Source organism: Schistocerca americana, chromosome 2 (assembly GCF_021461395.2).
Source record: "Schistocerca americana isolate TAMUIC-IGC-003095 chromosome 2, iqSchAmer2.1, whole genome shotgun sequence".
Taxonomy (NCBI): domain Eukaryota; kingdom Metazoa; phylum Arthropoda; class Insecta; order Orthoptera; family Acrididae; genus Schistocerca; species Schistocerca americana.
In genome coordinates, this window is record NC_060120.1 from 919,713,129 (window position 1) to 919,738,026 (window position 24,898).

The following is a 24,898-nucleotide window of genomic DNA, read 5'->3' on the forward strand; positions in this document are numbered from 1 at the left end:
CACACACACACACACACACACACACACACACACACACGCGCGCGCGCGCGCGCGCGACACGCCACACACCGCAGACAAACGACCGTTCCCTGCGGTATGCATTTGCGTGTGTCATTCTGGCCTCCGTAGCTTTTAACAATGGTTATCTGAAAGACTTTCAGCAGCGTACTGCAGTGTTGAAGTAACAGACCACGTAATATTTACAAACAGTTTTGTTTAGGCTTTGCTTCTCACATAGGAGGCTGCTTCGTGTTGATGGTATACACTAATAATAATGCACCTTGCCGTCACATTGTCATATCCATGTAGGATGAACGGTAGCTTTTCCTTGACACCGTGTCTCACAGCGATGAACTTGAAAATTTAGTATGTAAATTAATACACTTGCGGAGTCTTGCCTAAGGTCCCACACACGATTCATTCTGTTCCCGGCTATAAGATTCTACTGTACTCTTCATTTGGATTCCGAATGCTGTGGTGTTCAATCCCAATACACACGAACTGCAAGTAAAGTTCTTGGGTCATGTTAAATTCATAAACAAATATATTTACAATGGCGTAGGTAGCTGAATGTATAGTAGCGCTCGTTTCTCGCAGACTGCCACAAAAGCGATTCGACATTGCTGCTTCTGTTTACCAAAGAAAAATCACCAAACAGCCGTATGTTATTTTATTTAAACGACCAGTTTTGGCTTATTAATGTCATCTTCAGGCTCCTATGCACTCTCTGTATGTAGAATGAGACATGTCAATGCATGCATAACCGAAGCCATCAGTACCTGGATTCCGTGAATTTTTTTGTGGAGTGTGTACTTCGAAGACTTGACAACTACTGCAGGTGGCATTAATGAGATGCCGAAACTGGTTGTGTAAAGAAAATAGCAACTTATGTTTCGTGCTGTTTCGTGGATTTTCTTTGGTCAGTATCCTTACAACCCTCTGACCCGTATCCATCAGAGATTGCTGCTTCTGTGTCATGCTGTACTTAAACGTTATTACAGCTACACCAAGCACAAATAAAGAAAAGGTTGTTTTCTGTGTGTGTAAATGCATATACGATTTTGAACAACAATAATTGTTTTCCGTATTCTCTACCCTGTCAAAAATTCCTAAACAAATCTACGGTCGTCCAGGTAGTTAAATGTGTAGTAGGCTCGTTTCTTACCTGTATGATGTCATTATTTTATGCTGCAGAGGATCTTACTCTGCTTCTCACTACAGAGCAGAGCTCTCGAATGGACAGGAAATAGCACATGGCTGATAAATACTGCAGGTACTTTTGAGCGTTAAATTACTTACGGACGTTGCCCTTATGGTGCATTGGTGTGTGATTAATCATAAGATCATTCGATTATATTTGGACAATAATAACTTAATTTGTAGCTGTAACAAATAGCTGAGCGGTGATCTAGAAAGCAGAGCATATTGTTCGGAAGCAGTGGGAGGCCCTTAACTTGCATGCCTTCGGCAACGACGCCAAAGGGCGGGCCCACGGAGCGTGCTTGTGCGAGAGTCGCACGAGCGGACCGTGGGGATGGGCACGTGGTGTCTGGGGTGCCGGAATGATAAGAAAGCGCTGATGCTGTTGTCAGCGAAATATAATACACGCAATCGTCTGAGCTGTAATATGGCACCGCGCAGGGTGCGCTGAATGCTGGACAGCATATGACAGCGTGCACGCCATTGGTTATGCATTAGAGGGGGGTGGGGGCGCTACATGCTGACAACATGCATGTTAATTGCACACCATTGGCTGCTGAGCGCGAACGCGTAGCATGTATGGGTTCCCTCCCTTCCCCTCCCCCCTCCATGGCCTTGGCATGTGATCGAAAGCGATGATGCAAGTGTCATTATTCCTTGTATGGCCTTGCAAGTAAGGAGTGATGATGATGATGACATAACAAGGGCAACTGCATGAAACTTCCCGGAATGACCTCTAGTTCAGAGTCAAGGTTGGCTCGTGCCGACATTGCCACACTACTCAAGTTCTTCGTAGACGTTGAACCTGTCATTAGCTGACAAAATGATTGGCAGCACCCCAATTTTTTTTTTTTTTTTTTGTTCTGCCTGATTTCCAAAGTGTCCTCCATTGGTCTCTCATAGAATGTCAAGCCGATATGCGAGTTCTGCCCATGTACGAGTCAGCATTGCAACATCAACACTTCAGGTTGCTTTATTGATTCGTGCACGATGGGTAGGAATCTCATTGACTGATGTGTTGTGTACACTTCGTCACCGGGGAAATCCAACGAAAAAGTGAACTCAATGGGGTGACATCAAAAGAACGCAAGGTCCATGTGATGCACCATCAGAAGCCATCCATCTCTCAGGAAATTCAAATTCCAATGTGAGGATGCGCCACCAAGCTAAAAGATGATGAACCGCTGCAGCTCTTCGGTCTCTGAACTAGAGTAGGAACTATTTCTTCAAGTCTAGGTAAGCATTTCCTATTATCGTTTTCTCTGAGAAGAAAAATCGGCCTTTCCTGCGTTACGCCACACCAGCAACCAAGCTTCGTGATATCAAGAATATGTTCATGTGTGTTTTTTGGGTATTTAGAGCACAAAATCCTCATTTTGTGGCGATTCGCATGTTCAGAAATGTGGAACGCTGCTGAAAGTCTTTCAGATAACCGTTGTTAAAAGCTACAGAGGCCAGAATGACACACGCAAATGCATACCGCAGGGGACGATCGTTTGTCTGCGGTGTGTGGCGTGTCGTAGTATCGGTATTGTGCAATTTCAACAAGACTACAACAAAACCAGTTACTTATTATTAGCGAAATATGAGATTTTATTTTATCACTGCTTTTCCCTGCTAATTATCGTTATTTTGTTAAAGAAATCTCCATCTGGGAACATGTGGCAATGTTGTCTGCCAAGTAGTGTAAATGGCACTAAGTTCATGCACAAAAGTGATCATATACAACCAGCAAACAAGCTAAATGCGTGATAAGTAATCTCAACTATACATGAGTAACGACTTTTAGCAATCGTCAGTGCTGATGCATAATAATCTCATTATCAGTTGCACATCGTCTATCTATTGCTACTGTTTTTCGAGGGTGCAACACTTTTCTTTAAGCAAAATGAGCAGTTTTGTCACACAATACCACACGCACAGAACACTAATATATTGTTTCCTGTCAAAGTATTTCATAAAAATTTATACGAAATAAGTAGGCTTCATACATCAGCAGAGAACATTTTTTATCGCGTAAGATATTGTTTGCATATACGTAAATTCACTATATTTAAAGATTATTCACAATGTAAGTGGAACTTATTACCTCTGACTGGGTTCTGGGCCACCAATACACAATTATTGTAGCAATAATTACCATCAAGATTTATGTCTGTACAAAAATTGAATACAAAACTGCCGCTGCAATATTTCACTAAGATGGCGGCTAACATAAGACAATCTGTAAGTAGGCTGTTTAGGTTTTCTTATTGGTAACGCCACGTAGTGCTCTGTATGAAAATCACTGGCTGTGCTGTGTGCAGTCTGTGGCTAGTTTGCATTGTTGTCTGCCATTGTAGTGTTGGGCAGTTGGCCGTTAACAGCGCGTAGCGTTGCGCAGTTGGAGGTGAGCCGCCAGCAGTGGTGGATGTGGGGAGAGAGATGGCGGAGTTTTGAAATTTGTAAGACTGGATGTCATGAAGTGCTATATACATTATGACTTTTGAACACTATTGAGGTAAATACATTGTTTGTTCTCTATCAAAATCTTTCATTTGCTAACTATGCGTATTAGTAGTTAGTGCCTTCGGTAGTTTGAATCTTTTATTTAGCTGGCAGTAGTGGCCCTCGCTGTATTGCTATAGCTTGAGTAACGAAGATTTTTGTGAGGTAAGTGATTTGTGAAACGTATAGGTTAATGTTAGTCAGGGCCATTCTTTTGTAGAGATTTTTGAAAGTCAGATTGCGTTGCGCTAAAAATATCGTATGTCAGTTTAAACACAGTCATGTATAATTGTTCAAAGGGGATGTTTCAAATCACTTATCCATTCTCCTTCAGGCACTGTTTTACTACTAACAGATAATATATATATTAAATCTTTTCTGTACCTGTACTATATGCATTAACATTTAACAGTATTCCTCAGTGTTAATCGCTTATTGTTCAGCATCTACCAATAAACCGCGCTGTAGATCAGTAGCGCTAATGGCTACGCTCCATTGTAGCTTACCAGAAAACTTAACATTTATATAGGTCGAGAATCGTAGTGAAATTAAAGTCCAAATGAAACAGAAACTCTTTTTTCCAAATATTAATTAACGACAGATACAGTTTTTTACAGTCCTCTGTGTTACGAGACATCAATCACATCCGATCAGTAGGCTACAACAGTTCGAACAAGAAGAAGCGTTATTCTAGAAGGAGCATAGATAAGAAAAGATGGGGATTGTCGCTATCTTTTTCTAGGGGTATTGTCTGAGATATAATTTCATACAGAAGATTAAATTATGTCATTTACAATAATTATTTATTTTTTTACTATAGATGAAGTCCTTTTTATTAATGTTACGAGAATGTTCATTTTCACTCTACACACAACGCTGTCGCGAATATGATCCTGAATAAAATATAGGCGTGGGTATTACAAGTGCTTGCACCGTTTGCACTTTGTAATCAAACCGTTCTCGGTCCCAGATTCGTACCCAGCCACTGATTAAATTTTGAATAAAAATCTGCAGCAATGATGGTGGAAGACTTCGAGCATAAGAAATCACCCTCATTCTGCTAACGGCCTTGCCAAGGAAGGTGGAGGAGGGAAATACTCTTCCTCTTGAGGTGTGAAACTGCCCCTGAAAGGAGGGAGAATCAACAATGGTCAACGGCTTGAGGATGCAGAAGGCGATGGACCAAAGACACGTAATGTGTACCGACAGGACATGTGACCTCCAACATAAAAAGTGTCATGATGGTGTCAGGACTAGTCCCCCATTCGGATCTCCGGAGGATGACTGCCAAGGGGGAGATGACCATGAGAAAAAGGTTGAATAACCAACGAAAGGATAACTTTCTACGAGCCGGGGCGTGGAATGTCAGACGTTTGAACGTGATGTGGAAGCTAGAAAATCTGAGAAGGGAAACGCTAAGGCTCAGTGTGAATATAGTTGAGGTAAGTGAAGTAAACTGAAAAGAAGACAAAGATTTCTGGTGAGATGAATATAGGGTAATATCAAAAGGAGCAGAAAATGGTACAATGGGAATAGGATTCCTTATGAATAGGAAGGTAGGGCAGAGTGTGAGTGACAGTGAACAGTTCAGCCATAGGGTTCTTCGCATCAGAATCAACAGAAAACCAGCATCGATAACAGTATTTCAGGTATACATGGCAACGTCGCAAGCAGCAGCTGAAAAGATAGAGAAAGTATATGAGGTTACTGAACAAGTAATTCCGTACGTAAATGGTGACGAAAATCTTTGGGTGACTGGAATGTGGTTGTAGGGGAAAGAGTATGGGAGAGTTACGGTAGAATATGGGCTTGGTAGTAGGAATCAGAGAGAAGAAATACTAATTTTCTGCAATAAATTTCAGCTAGTAATAGCAAATGCTGTTCAAAAATCACAAGAAGAGGAGTTGTACTTGGAAACGGCCGGGAGATGAGGGAAGATATCAATTAGATTACATCATGGTTAGGCAGAGATTCCGAAATCAGATATTCGATTGTAAGGGATACCAGGAATAGATATAGAATCAAATCACAATTTAGTAATTGTGAAGAGTGTGCTGAAGTTTAAGAGACTATTGTCAGGAAGAATCATTGCACAAGGAAGTGGTAAACGGAAGTACTAAGGAATGAAGGGCTACGCTTCAAGTTCTCTTAGGCTGTAGGTACTGCGACAATCAGTAGCTCAATCGGCATTTCAGCTGAAGAGGAATGAACATCTCTAAAAAGGACCATCACAGAAGTTGGAAAGAAAAACGTAAGTACAAGGAAGGTAACTGCGAAACTCAGTAGTTTGTCCTAGCCGACTTATTTTTCAGCAGTTACGATGTTTTGCAATACACAAAATGTCGCCAGTGTGGCGTTACCTGATGTATTGATGTCATTAAATGGTCTTCTATGGCTTAAGCTGGTTTATTTTCGGCAATTAAGATGTATTTTAGGTTACAAAGGTCGCCAGTGTCGCATTTCAATGATATATTACGTTTGTTTGTATTAAATTTTACGGTCTACCTCATTAATGTGCAGTGTGTACTTGGAACCAAAGATTATAATGTACCTCTTAGTAAATTGATAATGCAACTGCTAGCACGTGCTATAGTTTTCTCTCTGAAAAGGCATTGTCTCTGACTGTATCCTTGAGTGTTTGCGGTAGTTATATCTGTCAGTGTGGTACTAGCTGTCGATGTGGACTTGCTTCTTGACAAAAATTATCTTAAACAGTTGCTATTGTGAAAAATGTTTTACGTACTACCATTAGCTTAAAAGGGCAAATTACTATTGTTCAAAGTATGGTATAACTTTTCTGCTGTTTATGCCAGCAAGTGGAATATTATTTAACCTCGTATTTCCCTGTAAACTGTATAACCTCTATTGGTTTGATTTATTCGTTCAAGGCTAAGCTTGATAATGGCCATTGACCGGAACTAGTAGCGAAATGTGTAAAATAAATGACAGCTGGAGTGTTTCACCATGAAATTTAAAAACTGCGAAGAAACCGTGGGTAATGGAAGAAATACTGTTGTTGATCGACAAAGGAAAGAAGTACAAAAAGTTCAGGGAGATTCAATAATACAGGAATACAAGACACTTAGGAATTAAATAAATAGGAAGTTCAGGGAAGCTAAGGCGAAGTGGCTGAATGAAAAGTGTGAATAAATCGAAAAACAAATGATTGTCCGTACACAGAAAAGTTAAAACAGGGTGTTAACATTAAGAGCGCAGTGGGAATTTCACTGTTAAATGCAGAGGAGGGAGTGGATAGATGGAAAGAGTACTTAGAGGGCCTTTACGAGGGGGAGTAGTTGTCTGATGACGTGATAGAAGAAGGAACAGGAAGACATAGGCTATGCGCTCTGACAAATCTGAAACCAAACAAGGACAAAGGAAAAAAAGCTTTAGGACCTGCTGAATGTTTTACGACATACCAAGATTCTCTCTCTCTAATAGTTTCTAAGTTATGGTTTTTTTTTTAAATAATGGCGGGAGTTTATGAACTCCTTGTATTTTGACCATTAAGCTATGGTAAGTGAAGAAACTGCTTACAAGAAGATAGAAGAGGCAAACAATCAAACAAGGTGTAGAACGCGAAGCTCGCGGGGACGCGGCAGCCCCACGGCTTTAGCCGGTGACTGGGGAGGACGCATTACGTTACCGGAGGACGGATTGCGGCCGCTCGCGGGGTGTCAACTTACGGCGAGCAGTTAGGTTAGGGGATCGATCGGGCGCGGTGCGTTAGGAAGTGAGGAGACGAGGCCCCCTGCTCAGCTCAGCTCAGTTCGCCAGCCCTCGACGATAAAGGCTACAAAGCAGGCGGCTGGCTAGCGCACCCCACGCATGCCTTTCAGCACCCCCGGCTGCAGACGTGTCTGTACTCCAGGCGACCCCGTTTCCAGATAGCGCCAGTACGGCGCGTGCTGGAGTACCGCGGCTCGGCCCACTCTAGGACTTCTCCAATACGTTCCTCTGGTACCAGTGTAGCGTACAAAGCTTTTGCATCAACCTGTGACGTTTGAAACACCTGCAGATCGGCAGGTACCCGACAGTATGCGTATCTAATGTGTTCCAAAACGCCGCTTATAAAAACGGGATTTTTCGGTTCTGATACTTCTGGTTCTGTTGGTGAAAAAAAATAGGGCCAAGTATTTTTGGATAGTCCTTGGGCTAGGGACCATTTGTGTACCCAACAGAAGGATCGTCTTAAGTCTCATTATCGTACAGTACAGGGTCAAAGTATGAATATTACACATTTGCTCTTGCTTAGTCAAATGGGCATATCGTTTAGTTCTTCCTGCATTTAATTTGGTCTTCATTGGGCCTTAAGGGACTTAAGGAGGCACCATTAGTACATGGGCGGCTCCCCGGAAAAACCAACTGAAAGGATTTTTTACCATATTTTCGAAGGCACCAGCGGACCAAAACCCACACGAGGATTCCAAGACGGCTATGCACAGTACATGGCTGAATTTTTTACGATACATTCCTAAGATCTCTTTTTCAAACATCTTTGAAAATTTTCTTGATATCATTATCCGTTTCCAAGTTACACAGATTCGATGTCACCATACTTGTACACGTAAAATCCGGTATATGGCGAAACCAAAATAATAAGCAACCGCATAAAATTGCTCAAATTTTCCTAGGCTTTTATCTAGAAGAGCCATTTCCCAGTTTTCAAAAATCTTTATTCGTTATCGAGAAACATTCCAAAAACTTATTTTTTGGGTACCGAAAGCTAGCCGCGGATTCCGAGACGGTTATGCACAGCAGATGGCTGTAATTTTTACGATTTATTCCTAGAAACCCGATTTCAAACATTCTTATAAACCTCCTTCACATCTTTATCCGGTTCCGAGATACAGAAATTCACAGTTACCCTAATTGCATACGTAAAATACTCACGTAAAATCCGGTGTGAGGCGAAAACGTAGTTTATAAAGTGGCCTAGCACGGAGGAATATGCTGTAAAGTGTCTTCGTTATCATCTGGGAACCCCATGCTGTTGTACTGAACCACATGCAAAATTTTTATGCACTTAAATTTAAGTAAACCATTAAAATTTTACTGACATATAAACTTCTTTTCGTATGAGTTACATGTCCTGCTGCAGCAGGAAAAAGAAGGGAACCAGAGGAAAAATACTCCTATCAGAGCACAAAAATGCAAACATGTTCCAGTTTATTTCAAAAACTCTCACTGAAATGTGGGGTACCAGCTGCCTCACTCTAGCTCCCTCAAATTTTCCCACAAATTTTGGCATGCGAATATATTCTCGCTTTTTATGATGAGAGAGAAGAAGACAGTGGCAGTGGCAAAGAGACGGAAAAGTCATACAAACTGGAAGATAGTAGACAGTGTTTGTGTTATACAAAGGGCGAAGGAATTAATGGCAATGTGAGAGAGAGCGATACAGTAGCAGTGGAAAAAAGGCGACAGTGACACAAGAGTGCTAGGAAGAGTGAATGAGAAAATGCCAGGGGGAGAGGAATAAAGAGAAATAGAAAGTAGAAGTGGGTGAGAATCAGTGATAACGAGAGGGTTTATGACAATAGCAACGACGAAGAAAGAGATAGTGACAGTGAGAAGAGACAGCAGCAGTAGGAAGAAAGGAATGAGATATTAGCGGTCAGAGAGAGGGCAAGAGGGAGACAGTCAGAGTGAGAGGAGACTGTAGTAGTAGGACAGAAAGAAGGAGACTGTGCATGTGAAACAGGGACAGTGACAGAGAGACACAAAGAGGAGCATGAGCGACTTACAGCGATGGATTAGTGGGTGTGAGTGTGTTACAGTTTGGGGAGCTTGTAGGAGTTCGAGGTGAGTTGCATGCCAAACATTTTGGGAAAATTTTTAAAGATACTGAGGAAAGTAAAATCAGGCAACTGACACCCCAATTTTCAATCAGTCTTTTAAATGAACAGGAACATGTTCGCACTTTTGTACTCCGATAGGAGCATTTTTGCGCTGGTGGAAAGTATGACCATTCTTCTCACCTCCACATGCTGGCGTCCGCAGTTCGTCACTGAAATATCGTCACGTGATGGTTCGGGCCTATAGTGCTCCCCTGTTATGTGTGAACCGACAAAATGGCCACAGTACCTTTCACAAGCTTCTACATACATACTCCGCAAGTCAGCATATGGTGCGTAGCGGAGGGTACCGTCTACCACTGCTGTTCACTTCCTTTCCTGTTCTACTCGCAAACAGAGCCCTAATTTCTCTTACTTCGTGGCCATTACGCGAAATGTTTGTTGCCAGCAGTAGAATCGTTCTGCAGTCAACTTCAAAAGCCGGTGCTCCAAATTTTCTCATTAGAGTTACTCAAAAAGACCGTCGCCTTCCCTCCATGGATTTCCATTACAGTTCCCGTAGCATCTCCGTAATACTTGTGTGTTGTTCTAACCTACCGGTTATGAAAGTGGCACCTCGCCTCTGAATTGCCTCGGTGCGGATTCCAAACACTCGAGCAGTACTCAAGGATAGGTCGCACTAGTGCCTTATATGTGGACTCAACATTCTTTCCTAAAATCCTGCCAATTAATTGAAGTCGACCATTCACCTTCCCTAATACAATGCTTACATGGTTGCTCAATTTCATATCGCTTTGCAACGTTTCGCCTAGATATTTAATCGACGTGTCTGTATCAAGCAATTCGAAAAATTACTGGTTTGTTTTCCCTACTCATCAGTATTAACTTATATTTTTCTACCTCTAGAGCTAGCTACCATTCATCACACCAACTAGAAATTTTGTCTACGTCACCTTTTGTCCTTCTACAGTCACTCAACGACGTCAGCTTCCCCTACATGACAGTCTCATCAGTAAACAGCCGCAAATTGCTACTCACCCTGTCTGCCAGATGATTTACATTATATATAGAAAATAAAAGTGGTCCTATCACATTTCCCTGGGGAATTCCTGACGGTAACCTGGTCTCTGATGAGCACTCGAAGTAGAGGACAACGCACCATGTTCTATTACTTAAGACACCTTCGAGTCACATATCTGGGGATCTATTTTCTTTGCTCATACGTTTGTTAACAGTCTGCAGTGGGGAATCGTGTCAAATACTTTTCGGAAATCTAGGAATATGGAATCTGCCCGTTGCCCTTCATCTACGATTCGCAGTATGTGATGAGAGAAGAGTTTCGCACGAGGGCTGCTTTCTAAATCCGTGCTGATTCGTGGAAAGAGGCTTTCCCGTCTCAAGAAAATTTATTATAATCGGACTGAGAATATATTTATGATTTCTACAACAAACCGATGTGGATGGTATTGGTCTATAATTCTTAGAGTTCGTTCTTTTACCCTCCTTATTAAATTGAGACTTTCCGCTGGGCGAGAGATTCGAGATAAATGCAAACTGAGTAAGGGGCCTGTGCCGTACAGTACTCTTTGTAAAACTAAATTGCGATTCCCTCCGGATGTGGCGACTTACTGCCTCAATTCTTTCAGTTGTTTTTCTACGCCAGGGATGCTCGTTAGTATGTCCTCTATGCGGGAGCCAGTATGATGGTCAAAGGACGGTATGTTTGTACGATCCTCCTGCGTGTATGATTACTTAAATGAAGAATGTAAAACTTCGACTTTCCTTCTGCTGCCGTATGCCGACTGGTCAACGAGTGACTGGGTAAAGGAAACCCGCTAAGCGGTTTAACGTAGGACCAGAATTTTCTCGGATTCTCGGCTAATCTTTTGCTAAAACCTCAATCCTTGCGATTATTGGGTTACCTGAAGTCACAAGTCTACCGCGATCGTCCGACCTCATAAGGGAAGCTGAACGACAACACCCGCCGGGCATTTCTCACAATACCTACTGATATACTCTACAGTGCTGCTCACAACATTGCTCCTCGACTACAGGCATTGTTGTTGAATGATGGTCGACATTTTGAGCATATGTTACAAACATAACCTCTGCTAAAAATCAATTGTTATGCTAATTATTGCTTTCGCATCGTATGAATCGTCATCTGTTGATCATTTTATGTACTTCTTTGTTTCAATAAAACCCCATGTTATTCCAAACATGTATGCCAATTTTTACCCTCCTAACTACAGTATTCCATGAAGTATTGAATTTTCAAATGTTTTCAGACTTTTCGTTCACCCTATACATTGAGTTCATCCACCACCTGCCTACGGTGCGGCGTAAGGTTTGCCAGAAGCGACTTGAATGTAATCATGTATTTTGTAGACGGCTTTTCCAAAAATAGGATTAGTTGTTGACAATGAAGACTTTTCCACGTAAAACTGCGACATTCATTCAATGAACACTAGACGAAAAAATTATTTGTACTTACATCACACTTCCTTAACCATTTTATATCAAGGTGTGGCTGACTCAGTAGTTTCATTTTCAATAGTGTTCCAGCAGAATTGAAAAAAATTTTCCCTTCATTATTTTGTGGAGGGAGACTGAGGTGGGGGGGAGTCAGTAAGGAAATGTTTCGAAAAGGTTTTGAATGATGGTGTAAAGTTAATCTGGAGGTTGCTAAGTGCTATCGTTCTCAGATAGTGAATGAATATAGTATGGGTATCCATCTTTCTGATTTGCACCTCCTTGTATTGGCCGTGTTTGCAGTTAAAATTTTTGTATGTGAGGTCCGCCAGTTATAAGATAGGTTAACCCTCAGCAAGAAAACTTTCTCATCAACATCGTTTGGTTGCAGATGACAAGCTACCTGTAGTAATTAACACAAAAGTGATCCAGAAAATTCATGCACACTAAATGCAAAGGAACACACTGTTTAACACATTAAAGGAACTTTACAAATAAAAACATCACAAACAGATAAAGTCTACACACACACACACACACACACACACACACACACACACACACACACACACACAAAGATAAAATGCAAACAAAATTCAAATTTGGCGCCGAACTCTCTGGTGAACAAATGAACACTGACTGGGCTGGGACACATAACAAACCACAATCACACTGTGTTCTGGCGTAGTGGAAAAGTGTTTTACTACTTTATTTGTGGAAAATACTTGTTATAGTTACGTATGCATCACAACACCTCAGCATGATGCGGAGAATGGAAGTGCTTGCCACACGAAAACTTAAGTAAATACGAAAGTATGCGCGAAAACATCGCGAAAAACTAAATTACATTCTAGAAGATAGGTTAACTCCCAGCAAAAAACTTTCTCATCAACATCGTTTGGTTGCGGATGACAAGCTACCTGTAATAATTAACACAAAAGTGATCCCGAAAATTCATGCACACCAAATGTAAAGGTATTTACAAAATGAAATGATGTGTTGTTTGACTTAAAAATGCACATAACTTTATAATCATTTAACAAAAATGTTCACATTGCAGAATAAACAAAAACGAAAACCCACTGATGATGGCGGAGTGGTGTCGAAATATGTTGGGGTACTGAGAAAAAACGGTGTTTTGCATAACTGGCGGACCTCACATCCAAAAACAGTATGGGTCATTTGCACGACGTGAGTTGCGCTCCCTCGGGACGTACACACATTTTCTAACTTAAAAACTTAACTGATTGTGTTGAATCCTTCACATAACATCATACCTGTTAAGGAGTAGATTATCAAATTAAATTAAGTCAATAAGAATATGAAATATTGAATGTCAAATGTTCTTTGCCACTGGCAGGTGTTGCGTAGGCAACTTGAAACTGGGATCAGGTGCCGGTTTTAGCTTCATTGTAATATACACTACTGGCCATTAAAATTGCTGCACCAAGAAGAAATGCAGATGATAAACGGGTATTCACTGCACAAATATATTATACTAGAACTGACATGTGATTGCATTTTCACGCAATTTGGGTGCATGGATCCTGAGAGATCAGTATCCAGAACAACCACATCTGGCCGTAATAACGGCCTTGACACGCCTGGGCATTGAGTCAAACAGAGCTTGGATGGCGTGTACAGGTACAGCTGCCCATGCAGCTTCAACACGATACCACAGTTCATCAAGAGTAGTGACTGGCGTATTGTGACGAGCCAGTTGCTCGGCCAGCATTGACCAGATGTTTTCAGTTGGTGAGAGATCTGGAGAATGTGCTGGCCAGGGCAGCAGTCGAACATTTTCTGTAACCAGAAAGGCCCGTACAGGAGCTGCAACATGAGGACGTGCATTATCCTGCTGAAATGTAGGGTTTCGCAGGGATCGAATGAAGGGTAGAACCACGGGTCGTAACACATCTGAAATGTAACATCCACTGTTCAAAGTGCCGTCAATGCGAACAAGAGGTGACCGAGACGTGTAGCCAATGGCGCCCCATACCATCACGCCGAACGATACGCCAGTATGGCGATGACGAATACATGCTTCCAATGTGCGTTCACCGCGATGTCGCCAAACACGGATGCGACCATCAAGATGCTGTAAACAGAACCTGGATTCATCCGAAAAAATGACGTTTTGCCATTCGTGCGCCCAGGTTCGTCGTTGAGTACACCATCGCAGGCGCTCCTGTCTGTGATGCAGCGTCAAAAGTAACCGCAGCCGTGGTCTCCGAGCTGATAGTCCATGCGTCGAACCGTTCGTGAAAATGGTTGTTGTCTTGCGAACATCCCCAACTGTTGACTCAGGGATCCAGACGTGGCTGCACGATGCGTTACAGCCATGCGGATAAGATGCCTGTCATCTCGACTGCTAGTGATACGAGGCCGTTGGGATCCAGCACGGCGCTCCGTTTTACTCTCTTGAACCCACGTATTCTACATTCTGCTAGCAGTCATTGGATCTCCACCAACGCGAGCAGCAATGCCGCGATGCGATAAACCGCAATCGCGATAGGCTACAGTCCGTCCTTTATCAAAGTCGGAGACGTGATGGTACGCATTTTTCCTCCTTACACGAGGCATCACAACAACGTTTCACCAGGCAACGCCGGTCAACTGGTGTTTGTGTATGAGAAATCGGTTGGAAACTTTCCTCATGTCAGCACGTAGTAGGTGTCGCCACCGGCGCCAGCCTTGTGTGAATGTTCTGAAAAGCTAATCATTTGCATATCACAGCATCTTCTTCCTGTCGGTTAAATTTCGCGTCTGTAGCACGTCATCTTCGTGGTGTAGCAATTTTAATGGCCAGTAAAGTACATACATTTTCTAACTTTAATACGTAACTGTGTTGAATCTTTAACATAACATCATACCTGTTAATGAGTAGATAATCAAAATAAATTTAGTCAGTAAGAATATGAAATACTGAAAGTCAAATGCTCGTCGCCACTGGCAGCTGTTGCGTAGGCAACTTGAAACTGGGATCGGGTGGGGGTTTTAGCTTCATTGTAATTTAGATTTTCGAGAGAATACCCTCATAATAGAATCAGCCAGTGTATATCACATCCTGCGTGTGTCTCATGAAAATACAATGAAGGTACAATCAGAGAGATTGGAGCACATAGTAAGGCTTACCAACAATCGTTCTGCCCGCGGACCATTCGCGATTTGAAGAGGAAGCGGGGGCGGAACGGTGACGGTGGTACACAAAGCCTAGCCACATACCACAAGGTGGCTTGCTGTTTGTAGATGCACATGTAGTGTTGTACCATTTTGCCACTACGTCGGCTGTAGAATGTTGTTGAAGCTTCGACTGTCTACGCACTGTGTGTGTGTGTGTGTGTGTGTGTGTGTGTGTGTGTGTTGAGTGAACATCACCCTGAAGCGCCACGTGTCTCTTGTGTTGCAGACTGCCTGCACCTGCAGCTGTATCGGGACAGTAAGGAGCGCTACAAGCAGGGACACACCAAGGCGTCGCTCTCCCTGCAGCACTTCCTCGCCGTCGAGACAGGTAAGTGCCTCCTCGTTACAAGGAGGCCACATGACTGTTCTAGTTTTGAATTTATTTTTTTTATAATACGTGTCTTTCAGAACTCAAATGTAAATCCACTGTAGCAGTTAGATGCAACTCTCAAACATTCTCGCGCATCGGCTTTGAAGTTTTCCGAGCACCTTTAATAACCGGAAGCCAGAATAATTTTTTTTCATGGGATTCCTGTCTTCGTGGCAGAATGCTCATCTGTCACGTGGTAGCTCAAGTTTGATTCCCGGTTGTGTTATATTTTCAAACAAAGTTGCATGATCTGCGAGCATTTCCGCAAGCATAAGATATATAGAAACGAAAAAAGTTAATTTGTAATTTTTTAATTTAGACAATCTTTTATAAAAGATCATAAATTAAGGACTCATATTTGCAAGAATGGTTCAAATGGCGCTGAGCACTATGGGACTTAACATCTGAGGTCATCAGTCCACTGGAACTTAGAATTACTTAAACCTAACTAACCTACGGACATCACACACATCCGTGCCCGAGGCAGGATTCGAACCTGCGACCGTAGTAATCGCGCGGTTCCGGACTGAAGCGCCTAGAACCGCTCGGCCACCGCGGCCGGCTCATATTTGCAATGAAAGTCGGATTTTCGTGTGCGATATGTATGTAAGCTACACAACAAAATTGAAGGATGACTTTTTCGAAATTCCGTAATTGTTTCCCATTCCGACTCATCAGTTTGAAATTTGTCTCAAAGCGGCCTACAACCTTCCTCTGTTGTTGTTGTTGTTGTTGTTGTTGTGGTCTTCAGTCCTGAGACTGGTTTGATGCAGCTCTCCATGCTACTCTATCCTGTGCAAGCTTCATCATCTCCCAGTACCTACTGCAACCTACATCCTGCTGAATCTGTTTAGTGTATTCATCTCTTGGTCTCCCTCTACGATTTTTACCCTCCACGCAGCCCTCCAATACTAGATTGGTGATCCCTTGATGCCTCAGAACATGTCCTACCAACCGATCCCTTCTTCTAGTCAAGTTGTGCCGCAAACTTCTCTTCTCCCCAATCCTATTAAATACCTTCTCATTAGTTATATGATCTACCCATCTAATCTTCAGCATTCTCCTGTAGCACCACATTTCGAAAGCTTCTATTCTCTTCTTGTCCAAACTAGTTATTGTCCATTTTTCACTTCCATACATGGCTACGCTCCATGCAGATACTTTCAGAAACGACTTCCTGACACTTAAATCTATACTCGCTATTAACAAATTTCTCTTCTTCAGAGACGCTTTCCTTGCCACTGCCAGTCTACATTTGGTATCCTCTCTACTTCGGCCAACATCACTAATTTTGCTCCCCAGAAAACAAGGGGAAACTACAGCCGTAATTTTTCCCGAGGGCGTGCAGCTTTACCGTATGGTTAAATGATGATGGCGTCCTCTTGGGTAAAATATTCCGAAGGTAAAACAGTCTCCCATTCGGATCTCCGGGTGGGAACTACTCAGGGGGACTTCGTTATCAGGAGAAAGAAAACTGGCGTTCTACGGATCGGAGCGTGGAATGTCAGATCCCTTAATCGAGCAGGTAGGTTAGAAAATTTAAAAATGGAAATGGATAGGTTAAAGTTAGATATAGTAGGAATTAGTGAAGTTCGGTGGCAGGAGGAACAAGACTTTTGGTCAGGCGAATACAGGTTTATAAATACAAAATCAAATAGGGGTAATGCAGGAATCGGTTTAATAATGAATAAAAAAATAGGAGTGCGGGTAAGCTACTACAAACAGCATAGTGAACGAATTATTGTGCCCAAGATAGACACGAAGCCCACGCCTTCCTCTGTAATGATGAAAAAGCATGGCACCCTACGACGTCACCCTCTAGCTCTGTGACGCTTCAAACCGCAAGGTACCGACAGATGGAAAAAGAACAGCTCGGAAGTTCACGTGAGCTATAAGGTGGTTTAATGATGTCACATTGTCACCAAATTTTAACACAATTCCGCTCAATGCCACCGTGGACGCCACAGGAGGGCACGAAACAAGAGGCCCGAAAAGCCATAAACACGCTTTGCTGCTTCGGATCACTTACAAATTTCGTCGAATGGTGTTTACACACCGTATACCGGAGCAAAACTTGCACTCGTACCACGCTCTAAAGGGATCAGATCACGTTAAACCGGTTGCTTTCCCACGAGGTCATCTGAGTAGAGTTGAAACGCCCAGGACGTGTCAGCAGTGTTAAGCGTTGTCAGGAACGTCCTCCTGTTGCCGGTTTCAACGGTGCGGTGTGAGAGAAGCAACGTCCCAAGGAAAGCAGTGGTTATATTGACGCACTTTACGTCACCACCTGAGGCCTGTTCATGTCGATTCTGAGCGGCAGTGTGTCTGGAATGTTTTTCCCGGGCACCCATAAGAAAACCGCATGATTTCAAAGCAGGGTGTCGCGGTTCTTATTTCTGTCGCAGAGACATCAAAAGAAGGGATGAAATGTGGATAACAGGGGATGTGACGACCTTCCCATCGTGTGACACATCCACGGTGGCCTTGGACAGAATTGCCGTGAGATTTTGTACCAGTGTGAGATCGTTAACCCACCTTACAGCTCTCATGATCATCTGAATTGCGGCCTTCTTTTTCCATGTGTCGATACTTTGCTGTCTTAAACGTCACCGAGCCCGAGGGTGACGTAGCAGGGCACCAAGCTTTTTTTCAGTTACAGAAGTAAGTTGTACACACCTTTGAGCCAAATTACAAACTTACGCGTCGGTATGGGAGACAATTAGGGCTTCCAAAAAGCGATCCTTTAAATTTGTTACACAGTGTACAAATAACAAGGCGTGCATTTTTCATAAAAATAACAATTATATGTGCAACTTCCTGGCAGATTAAAACTGTGTTCCGGACCGAGACTCGAACTCGGGACCTTTGCCTTTCGCGGGCAAGTGCTCTACCACTTTTTTTTTTTTTCTTTTTTTTTTTTTTTTTTTTATTTACTAAGATGACCAAGCAGCTCGTTAGAATGAAATTACAATGAAATGAACACCCTTAGCTGCTTACAGGCGTTGACATACGTCAACGGGGACAGATGAAAAATGTATGCCCCGACCGGGACTCGAACCCAGGATCTCCTGTTTACATGGCAGACGCTCTATCCATTTTTTTTTTTTTTTTTTTTTTTTACACAAGTATCCATGTTATATGCTATGCCGGCATTATAAATCCACGTATGGCCTTACCTATGAATCACATGGCTTTTCCACACAAATACCGAGATGGTGATCATAGGAGCATATATTATCAGACCAGCAGTCCATTTCCACACTGCCTGTGATGCAGCATCGTCATAAAATCGCTGAATTTTGATAGTGATTTTTTTTTTTTTTTTTTTTTTTTTTTTTAGAAAATTTCCTCTTCCACTTCAGGCGTTGGCCCCTATCACCCACACTACCCACAAAAACCTATCTAGCCTAAAAACAAAAACAAAGCTAGTGCCACCGCCACTTTCATCCTGAAGCTAACTAGGACGGCCGTTCGCCGCCACTTCAGGTTCCGCCAACGAACAAAAATTAAATATGCCTCTGAACTTTGTATAAAAAAATAAAATAAAAGAAGAAAGGAAAGGGTATAATACTTTATTAAATTTTATTTGTTGTTCATTTTGTTCTTTTTTTTTCTTGTGTATTTATGTGGATTTGAAAGCAGGTCTCCTGCCCACTTTTTTTTTTTTTTTTTCAATGTGCGAACAGTCACAGTTAACCAAGCCTGGAAAACTAAAACAGAATGAAGACGCCATCGAAGATATGAGACATAAATGGCATGAAAAGAAAGCTACCACGTCGTAGTGAGGCTTCCCAGCGACTGCGCCCACTGATAAGATTGTTCAATATATGGTCGTTTGCAGTTCGTTCTGACCTCATCTGCCACTGCCTGGAACATTCCAGCTACACGGCGGGCTGTGAAAGGCACTCCATAGGTAGTTTGCGAAGCACTGTCGATATCTGGTATGCCCGGAAATAGCATGATGTCTTTCTTGCAAATAGAGCCAGAAGTCAAGGAAATCCTTGTGTCCGTCACGACAGAGGTAATGGACGGCATGTCCACGTATCCAGGTGACAGAGTTGGTTCGAGTCTTGGGGTAAAATGTCTCATCCGGAAACAATAACGTGCGTGCAGATATATGCTCCGGCCTAACTCGCAAGAGATAAGCCAGCATCTGCCGCACTAGGTGCCAAACCGGTTCCGCCTCTCCACAGCTGAGGCGGTGCTCGTCAGAATCTACTGTATTACAACCCACACAATTGGGAGATTCTGTCATGTGGATATTGTAGAGACGTTCTTGCGTCACGAGCTTCCCATTCACGACGACGTACCATTGAGAAACAACATCGGAATCAAGCATGGCATCGTGTACAGTCTTCCGCACCACGCGCCACCGTACGTCAGGATATTTTAGTTCGACCACATTTAGGGGGCGGCGTTGCAGCATGTCATGATATAGGCGTCGAGTTGTGGCCATTTGAGGTGTCGTGAGCGCGACACTGCAATAACTTTGTTCTAAATAGAAACGTCCTATATAAAAGAGGGGCGCTGGGATGTCCTGTAGTGGCACCGGCGCTCTTAGTGAAGCAGGACGTAGCGCCGTCAGAAGCAGACTCGTGAGGCTCGTAGGACAACGGCGCAGCAGACTTAAATGTGAGCTAACATAGAGGGCAATGGCCCTATCATGGACGTTAACTAGGCCGAGACCACCTTTTTCCTTGGGGAGGGTAAGAGATACGTATCTGATCTTCAGTAACATACCAGTGGTGACGAAGTATCCCAGCGCTGCCATAATGCTACGAGCCAAGGGCTTCGGAATGGGTAGCGTTTGGGCGACATGCGGTATGCGGGACGCAAGGTATACATTGGCGTAATACGCCCGCTGAACGATGTTGAGGGATCGCAAGCGCTGATTTGCAATTCCGGCCCTAATTTGGTTAAGAAGGCGTCGATAATTGAGCGTCGTCGCGCGTCGCATGTCGTTCATGAAATCTAAGCCCAAGCAGCGTACAGTATCACTGAAGCGTAAGGGGGCAATGTGTTCCTGCGGTAGCCCAATCCCGATGCTCAAGGCGACGGACTTGTCAACGTTGATTTGGCTACCAGAAGCTGTACCGTAGGTTGCAATCCAGTCCAAAGCCGCGGCCATATCGTCAGCTCCTCGTATGACGATCATCAAATCATCCGCATATGCGGTGCAGCGATAGATGGAGCCGCCGAACTGTATCCCAGTGAGCCTGTCTCGGAGACCACACAACAAGGGTTCTAAGGCCAATGCAAATAACAATGTTGATAATGGACATCCCTGTCGTACTGATCGGCGGATCGGCATGGGTGCCGTCAGTCTTCCATTGACAAGAACTCGAGAAGTTGCACCATGTAGTAGGCGTGTCAACACTGTGATAAAGGGGTCGGGGTATTCCATGCGCCGTAGAACGGCCGTGAGGAAAGTGTGGCCCACACGGTCAAAAGCCTGGCTGAAGTCGATAGACGCGAGGGCTGCCGGCAAACGTCTCACCCGTGCAAGGGAGATGAGATCTCGGTAACGACATAACGCAGTTCTGATGTTGTTGGGTCCCCCCAAGGACGTCTGATCGCCGGACAAGACGTGCAATAGTGTGCCGCGAATACGTCCTGATAGCAGCCTCGAAAAGATCTTGAAATCGCTGTTCAATAACGTTAAGGGACGATAGTCGCGGACAGGATTCCGTCCCTTCGGTTTATGGATGGGGACAATCAGACCTTCCAAGAATGGTGCAGGCAATGGTATATCCGGGGACATCAATTCCTGGCAAATTTCAATCAAACACGGTAGCAACAGTTGTGTAAAGGCTCGATAGAACTCTAATGGTAACCCATCGATTCCTGGTGATTTATGGGGAGCACCTTTACCAATGGCGTCGAGCACTTCCTCTTCTGTCACTTCTCCCAGTAAATTCGGTACCATGTCTGGTGGAACTGTACCGTGGACATGTGCTGAAACGGTGTCTACCGTTGCCATATCAGGGAGCACTGCTGAATAAAGTTGAGCGTAATGCCCATAGAAGGCTTCTGCTATATCTGCTTGTTCTACCACATGTCGACCGTCGTCGGTTATCATGTCGGTTACCAGTGCCCTGCGGCGCCTCCTGCGTTCTATGAGCACGTGGTGCATAGATGGCCTTTCTGATTGTATCACGTCTGGAGCACGCGACCGTATAACAGCGCCTTGTAAATGATGGCGTGCTAAGGAGACGAGCTGCGCTTTCGCGCGATTGACTATGATCTGCCTGTCAGGTGAGGGCTCCATAGCAAGACATTCCCGTAGGACGGTGTAATAAAAGTTTTCCGTGCTCCTCCTCCATGCCGCTGCTTCCCGGCCGTAAGCCATGAAGGTGCGTCTAAGAGCAGGCTTCGCACATTCAATCCACCAACTGAGGGTCGATCGGTACCGACCACGACGCCGTAAGGACGCGGTCCACGACTCTTCGACAGCACCTTTACATGCCGGCTCGTCCAGATGGGCGACGTTCAGTTTCCAGGGGGGCCTACTGCGCCACACACGTGCAGGTTGGAGGGCAATGGTGCAAATATAGGCTGTGTGGTCGGTGAATGCAGTGGGCCAGAGCTCTGCTCCTCTCGTCGCCGTCGAAAGGGTGCTTGTGACGTAAATCCTGTCCAACCGACTTGATGAATGGCTTGTATAATGGGTGTAACCAGGAGCTGGGCCATGGATGTGTCGCCGCGTGTCAATCAGGTGGAGGTCACGCACTAGCATTTCCAATTCCGCACACGGGACGTGATGTGGCTGCTGATCAGATGGAGATAATGTACAGTTAAAATCACCTCCGATCACCATATCGTCTATGTGGCCCATAAATAGACGCGTAATATCTTCCGAAAAAAAGCGGGCCCGATCTCTCCGTCTCCCTGATCCTGAAGGGGCATATACATTGATGAGTCGTACACCGTTGACAGTTACTGCCATGGCTCTTGCACTCGGTAAGTACAGTACGTCCGTAGCCGCCAAACCGTCCCTTAACAGAACAGCCACACCACAATCGGTAGAAGAGGCGTGGGAGATGTGGGCGGTATATCCGTAGAAGTCAGGGAAACTAGCGACACATACTTCCTGTAAGAGGGCCACGTCGATGTCCGCCGCATCAAGCATGCGTTGGAGCATTGTCAGTTTGTGTGGTGCCCTTATCGCGTTAATATTGATTGTGGCAAGGCGAAAGGAGTGCTGTCTAGCCTCTTCACCTAGGGTAGACGCCATGACAATAAAAGCTAACCGCAAGAGATGCCGGACCCACCAAACCCGTTACAAATTATGAGTCGTTCACGCTAGTAGTGGCATCCCCAATGCCGCCCCCTCCCCTGTCACCCGTGCCCTCTTCAGGAAGTTCCTCAACATCGTCCGACCACAGTGGGTGCAACACGATGCTGTGTGGCTGATCAGCACCTAAATCTCTCTCACGTACGTCGTCTTTGGTAGAGGTAGACGGATCGCCATCCATCGACGCGACCTTCTGCGTCTGTGGTGCAAGAAGTAACTGGGCACTCGTAGTATGGGCAAGTGAACCGTCTACACCACTTAGATCGTCAGCAGGCGCAGCATCCATGCCGTCTGATGAGATGTCACCTTCTTGACCGGCCGTGTGTAGGAGGCAATCGTCAGAAGGGGTCCGCCGACGTCGCTTGCGTCGTCGGGGCGAACGTTGCTTACGAACGTGGACATCCGTATCCGAATGTGGGAGGCAATCCAGCGTCGTATCACCTTCCGCTAGGAAAGCCGCGGTCGGTACAATGTTCGCGTCCACGTCCATCGCGTTCTGAATGTTATGTTGCGTCTGGAGTCCGTGGGACTGTTGCTGCTGTTGTTGCTGTGGAGGGGGCGACATATGGGTTGGCACCGAGGGTCCTTCCTCTTCCTCCCGTGGTACTTCTGGCGTCGATGGATGTGTCTGATCGCCCGTTTCGTTCTCAACTATGGTGCGCATCGTCGTCTGAGCGTACGTGAGGGGCAGGATTGTCGTCCCCGTCGGGGAAACGGAGTCTCCCACTGGTATCTGCGTAATTCTACGTTGTAAGCAGCTCGATCGAACATGGCCTTCCTGCCCACATCCGGAACAGGTACGCGGTTGACCGTCGTACATGATGATTGCACGACAGCCACCGATGTTCAAATAGGACGGCACATGTTTCTTGAGCTCAAGTTTAATTTGGCGCACACCATTGTAGACCTTATACGTCGAGAAAGTTTGCCACTTTTCTGCAACGTGGCTGATAACATTGCCATATGGTCGGAAGGCGTCCTTGACAACTTCCTCTGGGACCTCGAAGGGGAGCTCAAAAACTCTTACAGTCCTTAGGCCCATGCCAGCATGATCCACCGTCACTGCACCGATATGCCCGTCAGAATGTTTGAATCGGAGAGAGGTCGAGTATTTAGAAACCACTGTCGTGCAGACCTCTGCACTGGTCATTTTAACATAAACCACGCTCGCCGTTATAGAAAAATGTATTCCGACGACAGTCGCCGGATCTAAATGTAGATCGTCGCGTATGAACTGTTCTATTTCATAGGCTCGAGGACGCGCGTGATCTGGTTGGAAAGTAATTCTGATCGTATCGTGGCGCCATGTGTGTGCCATAATCGGACTGAACTTGGAACAAATACAACTCGCGCCGCGAGAAGGTAAACACAAGCAAGCGCTCACGGTCGCGCACGGCGAGGCGCAGCGGACGTCCTCGCCTCACCGCAGCCGAAAGCAGACTGCCACTGAGCTACCCAAGCACGACTCACGCCCCGTCCTCACAGCTTTACTTCTGCCAGTACCTCGTCTCCTACCTTCCAAACTTTACAGGACCTCTCCTGCGAACCTTGCAGAACTAGCACTCCTGAAAGAAAGGATACTGCAGAGACATGGCTTAGCCACAGCCTGGGGAATGTTTCTAGAATGAAATTTTCACTCTACAGCGGAGTGTGCGCTGATATGAAACTTCCTGGCAGATTAAAACTGCAGAGTGAAAATCTCATTCTGGAAACATCCCCCAGGCTGTGGCTAAGCCATGTCTCCGCAATATCCTTTCTTTCAGGAGTGCTAGTTCTGCTAGGTTCGCAGGAGATCTTCTGTAAAGTTTGGAAGGTAGGAGACGAAGTACTGGCAGAAGTAAAGCTGTGAGGACGGGGCACTAGTCGTGCTTGGGTAGCTCAGTTGGTAGAGCACTTGCCCGCGAAAGGCAAAGGTCCCGAGTTCGAGTCTCGGTCCGGCACACAGTTTTAATCTGCCAGGAAGTTTCATATCAGCGCACACTCCGCTGTAGAGTGAAAATTTCATTCTACAATTATATGTGCCTTAATTGGCATGTATTTCATGAATTTTATATTTAAATGATGTAGGTATTCGAACTGAATAAAACAAAGAAA

The 24,898-nt window shown here is 44.5% G+C and overlaps 1 protein-coding gene across 1 annotated transcript in view; it reads left to right on the forward strand.

Moving 5' to 3' along the window:
• The window catches only part of LOC124594877, a 307,913-nt gene that overhangs the window by 154,678 nt on the left and 128,337 nt on the right, over positions 1-24,898 (forward strand). Inside the window, exon 2 of the mRNA XM_047133346.1 lies at positions 15,367-15,468. Within this exon, the coding sequence (XP_046989302.1) occupies positions 15,367-15,468 (102 nt within the window). The remainder of the gene's footprint in view (positions 1-15,366; positions 15,469-24,898) is intronic.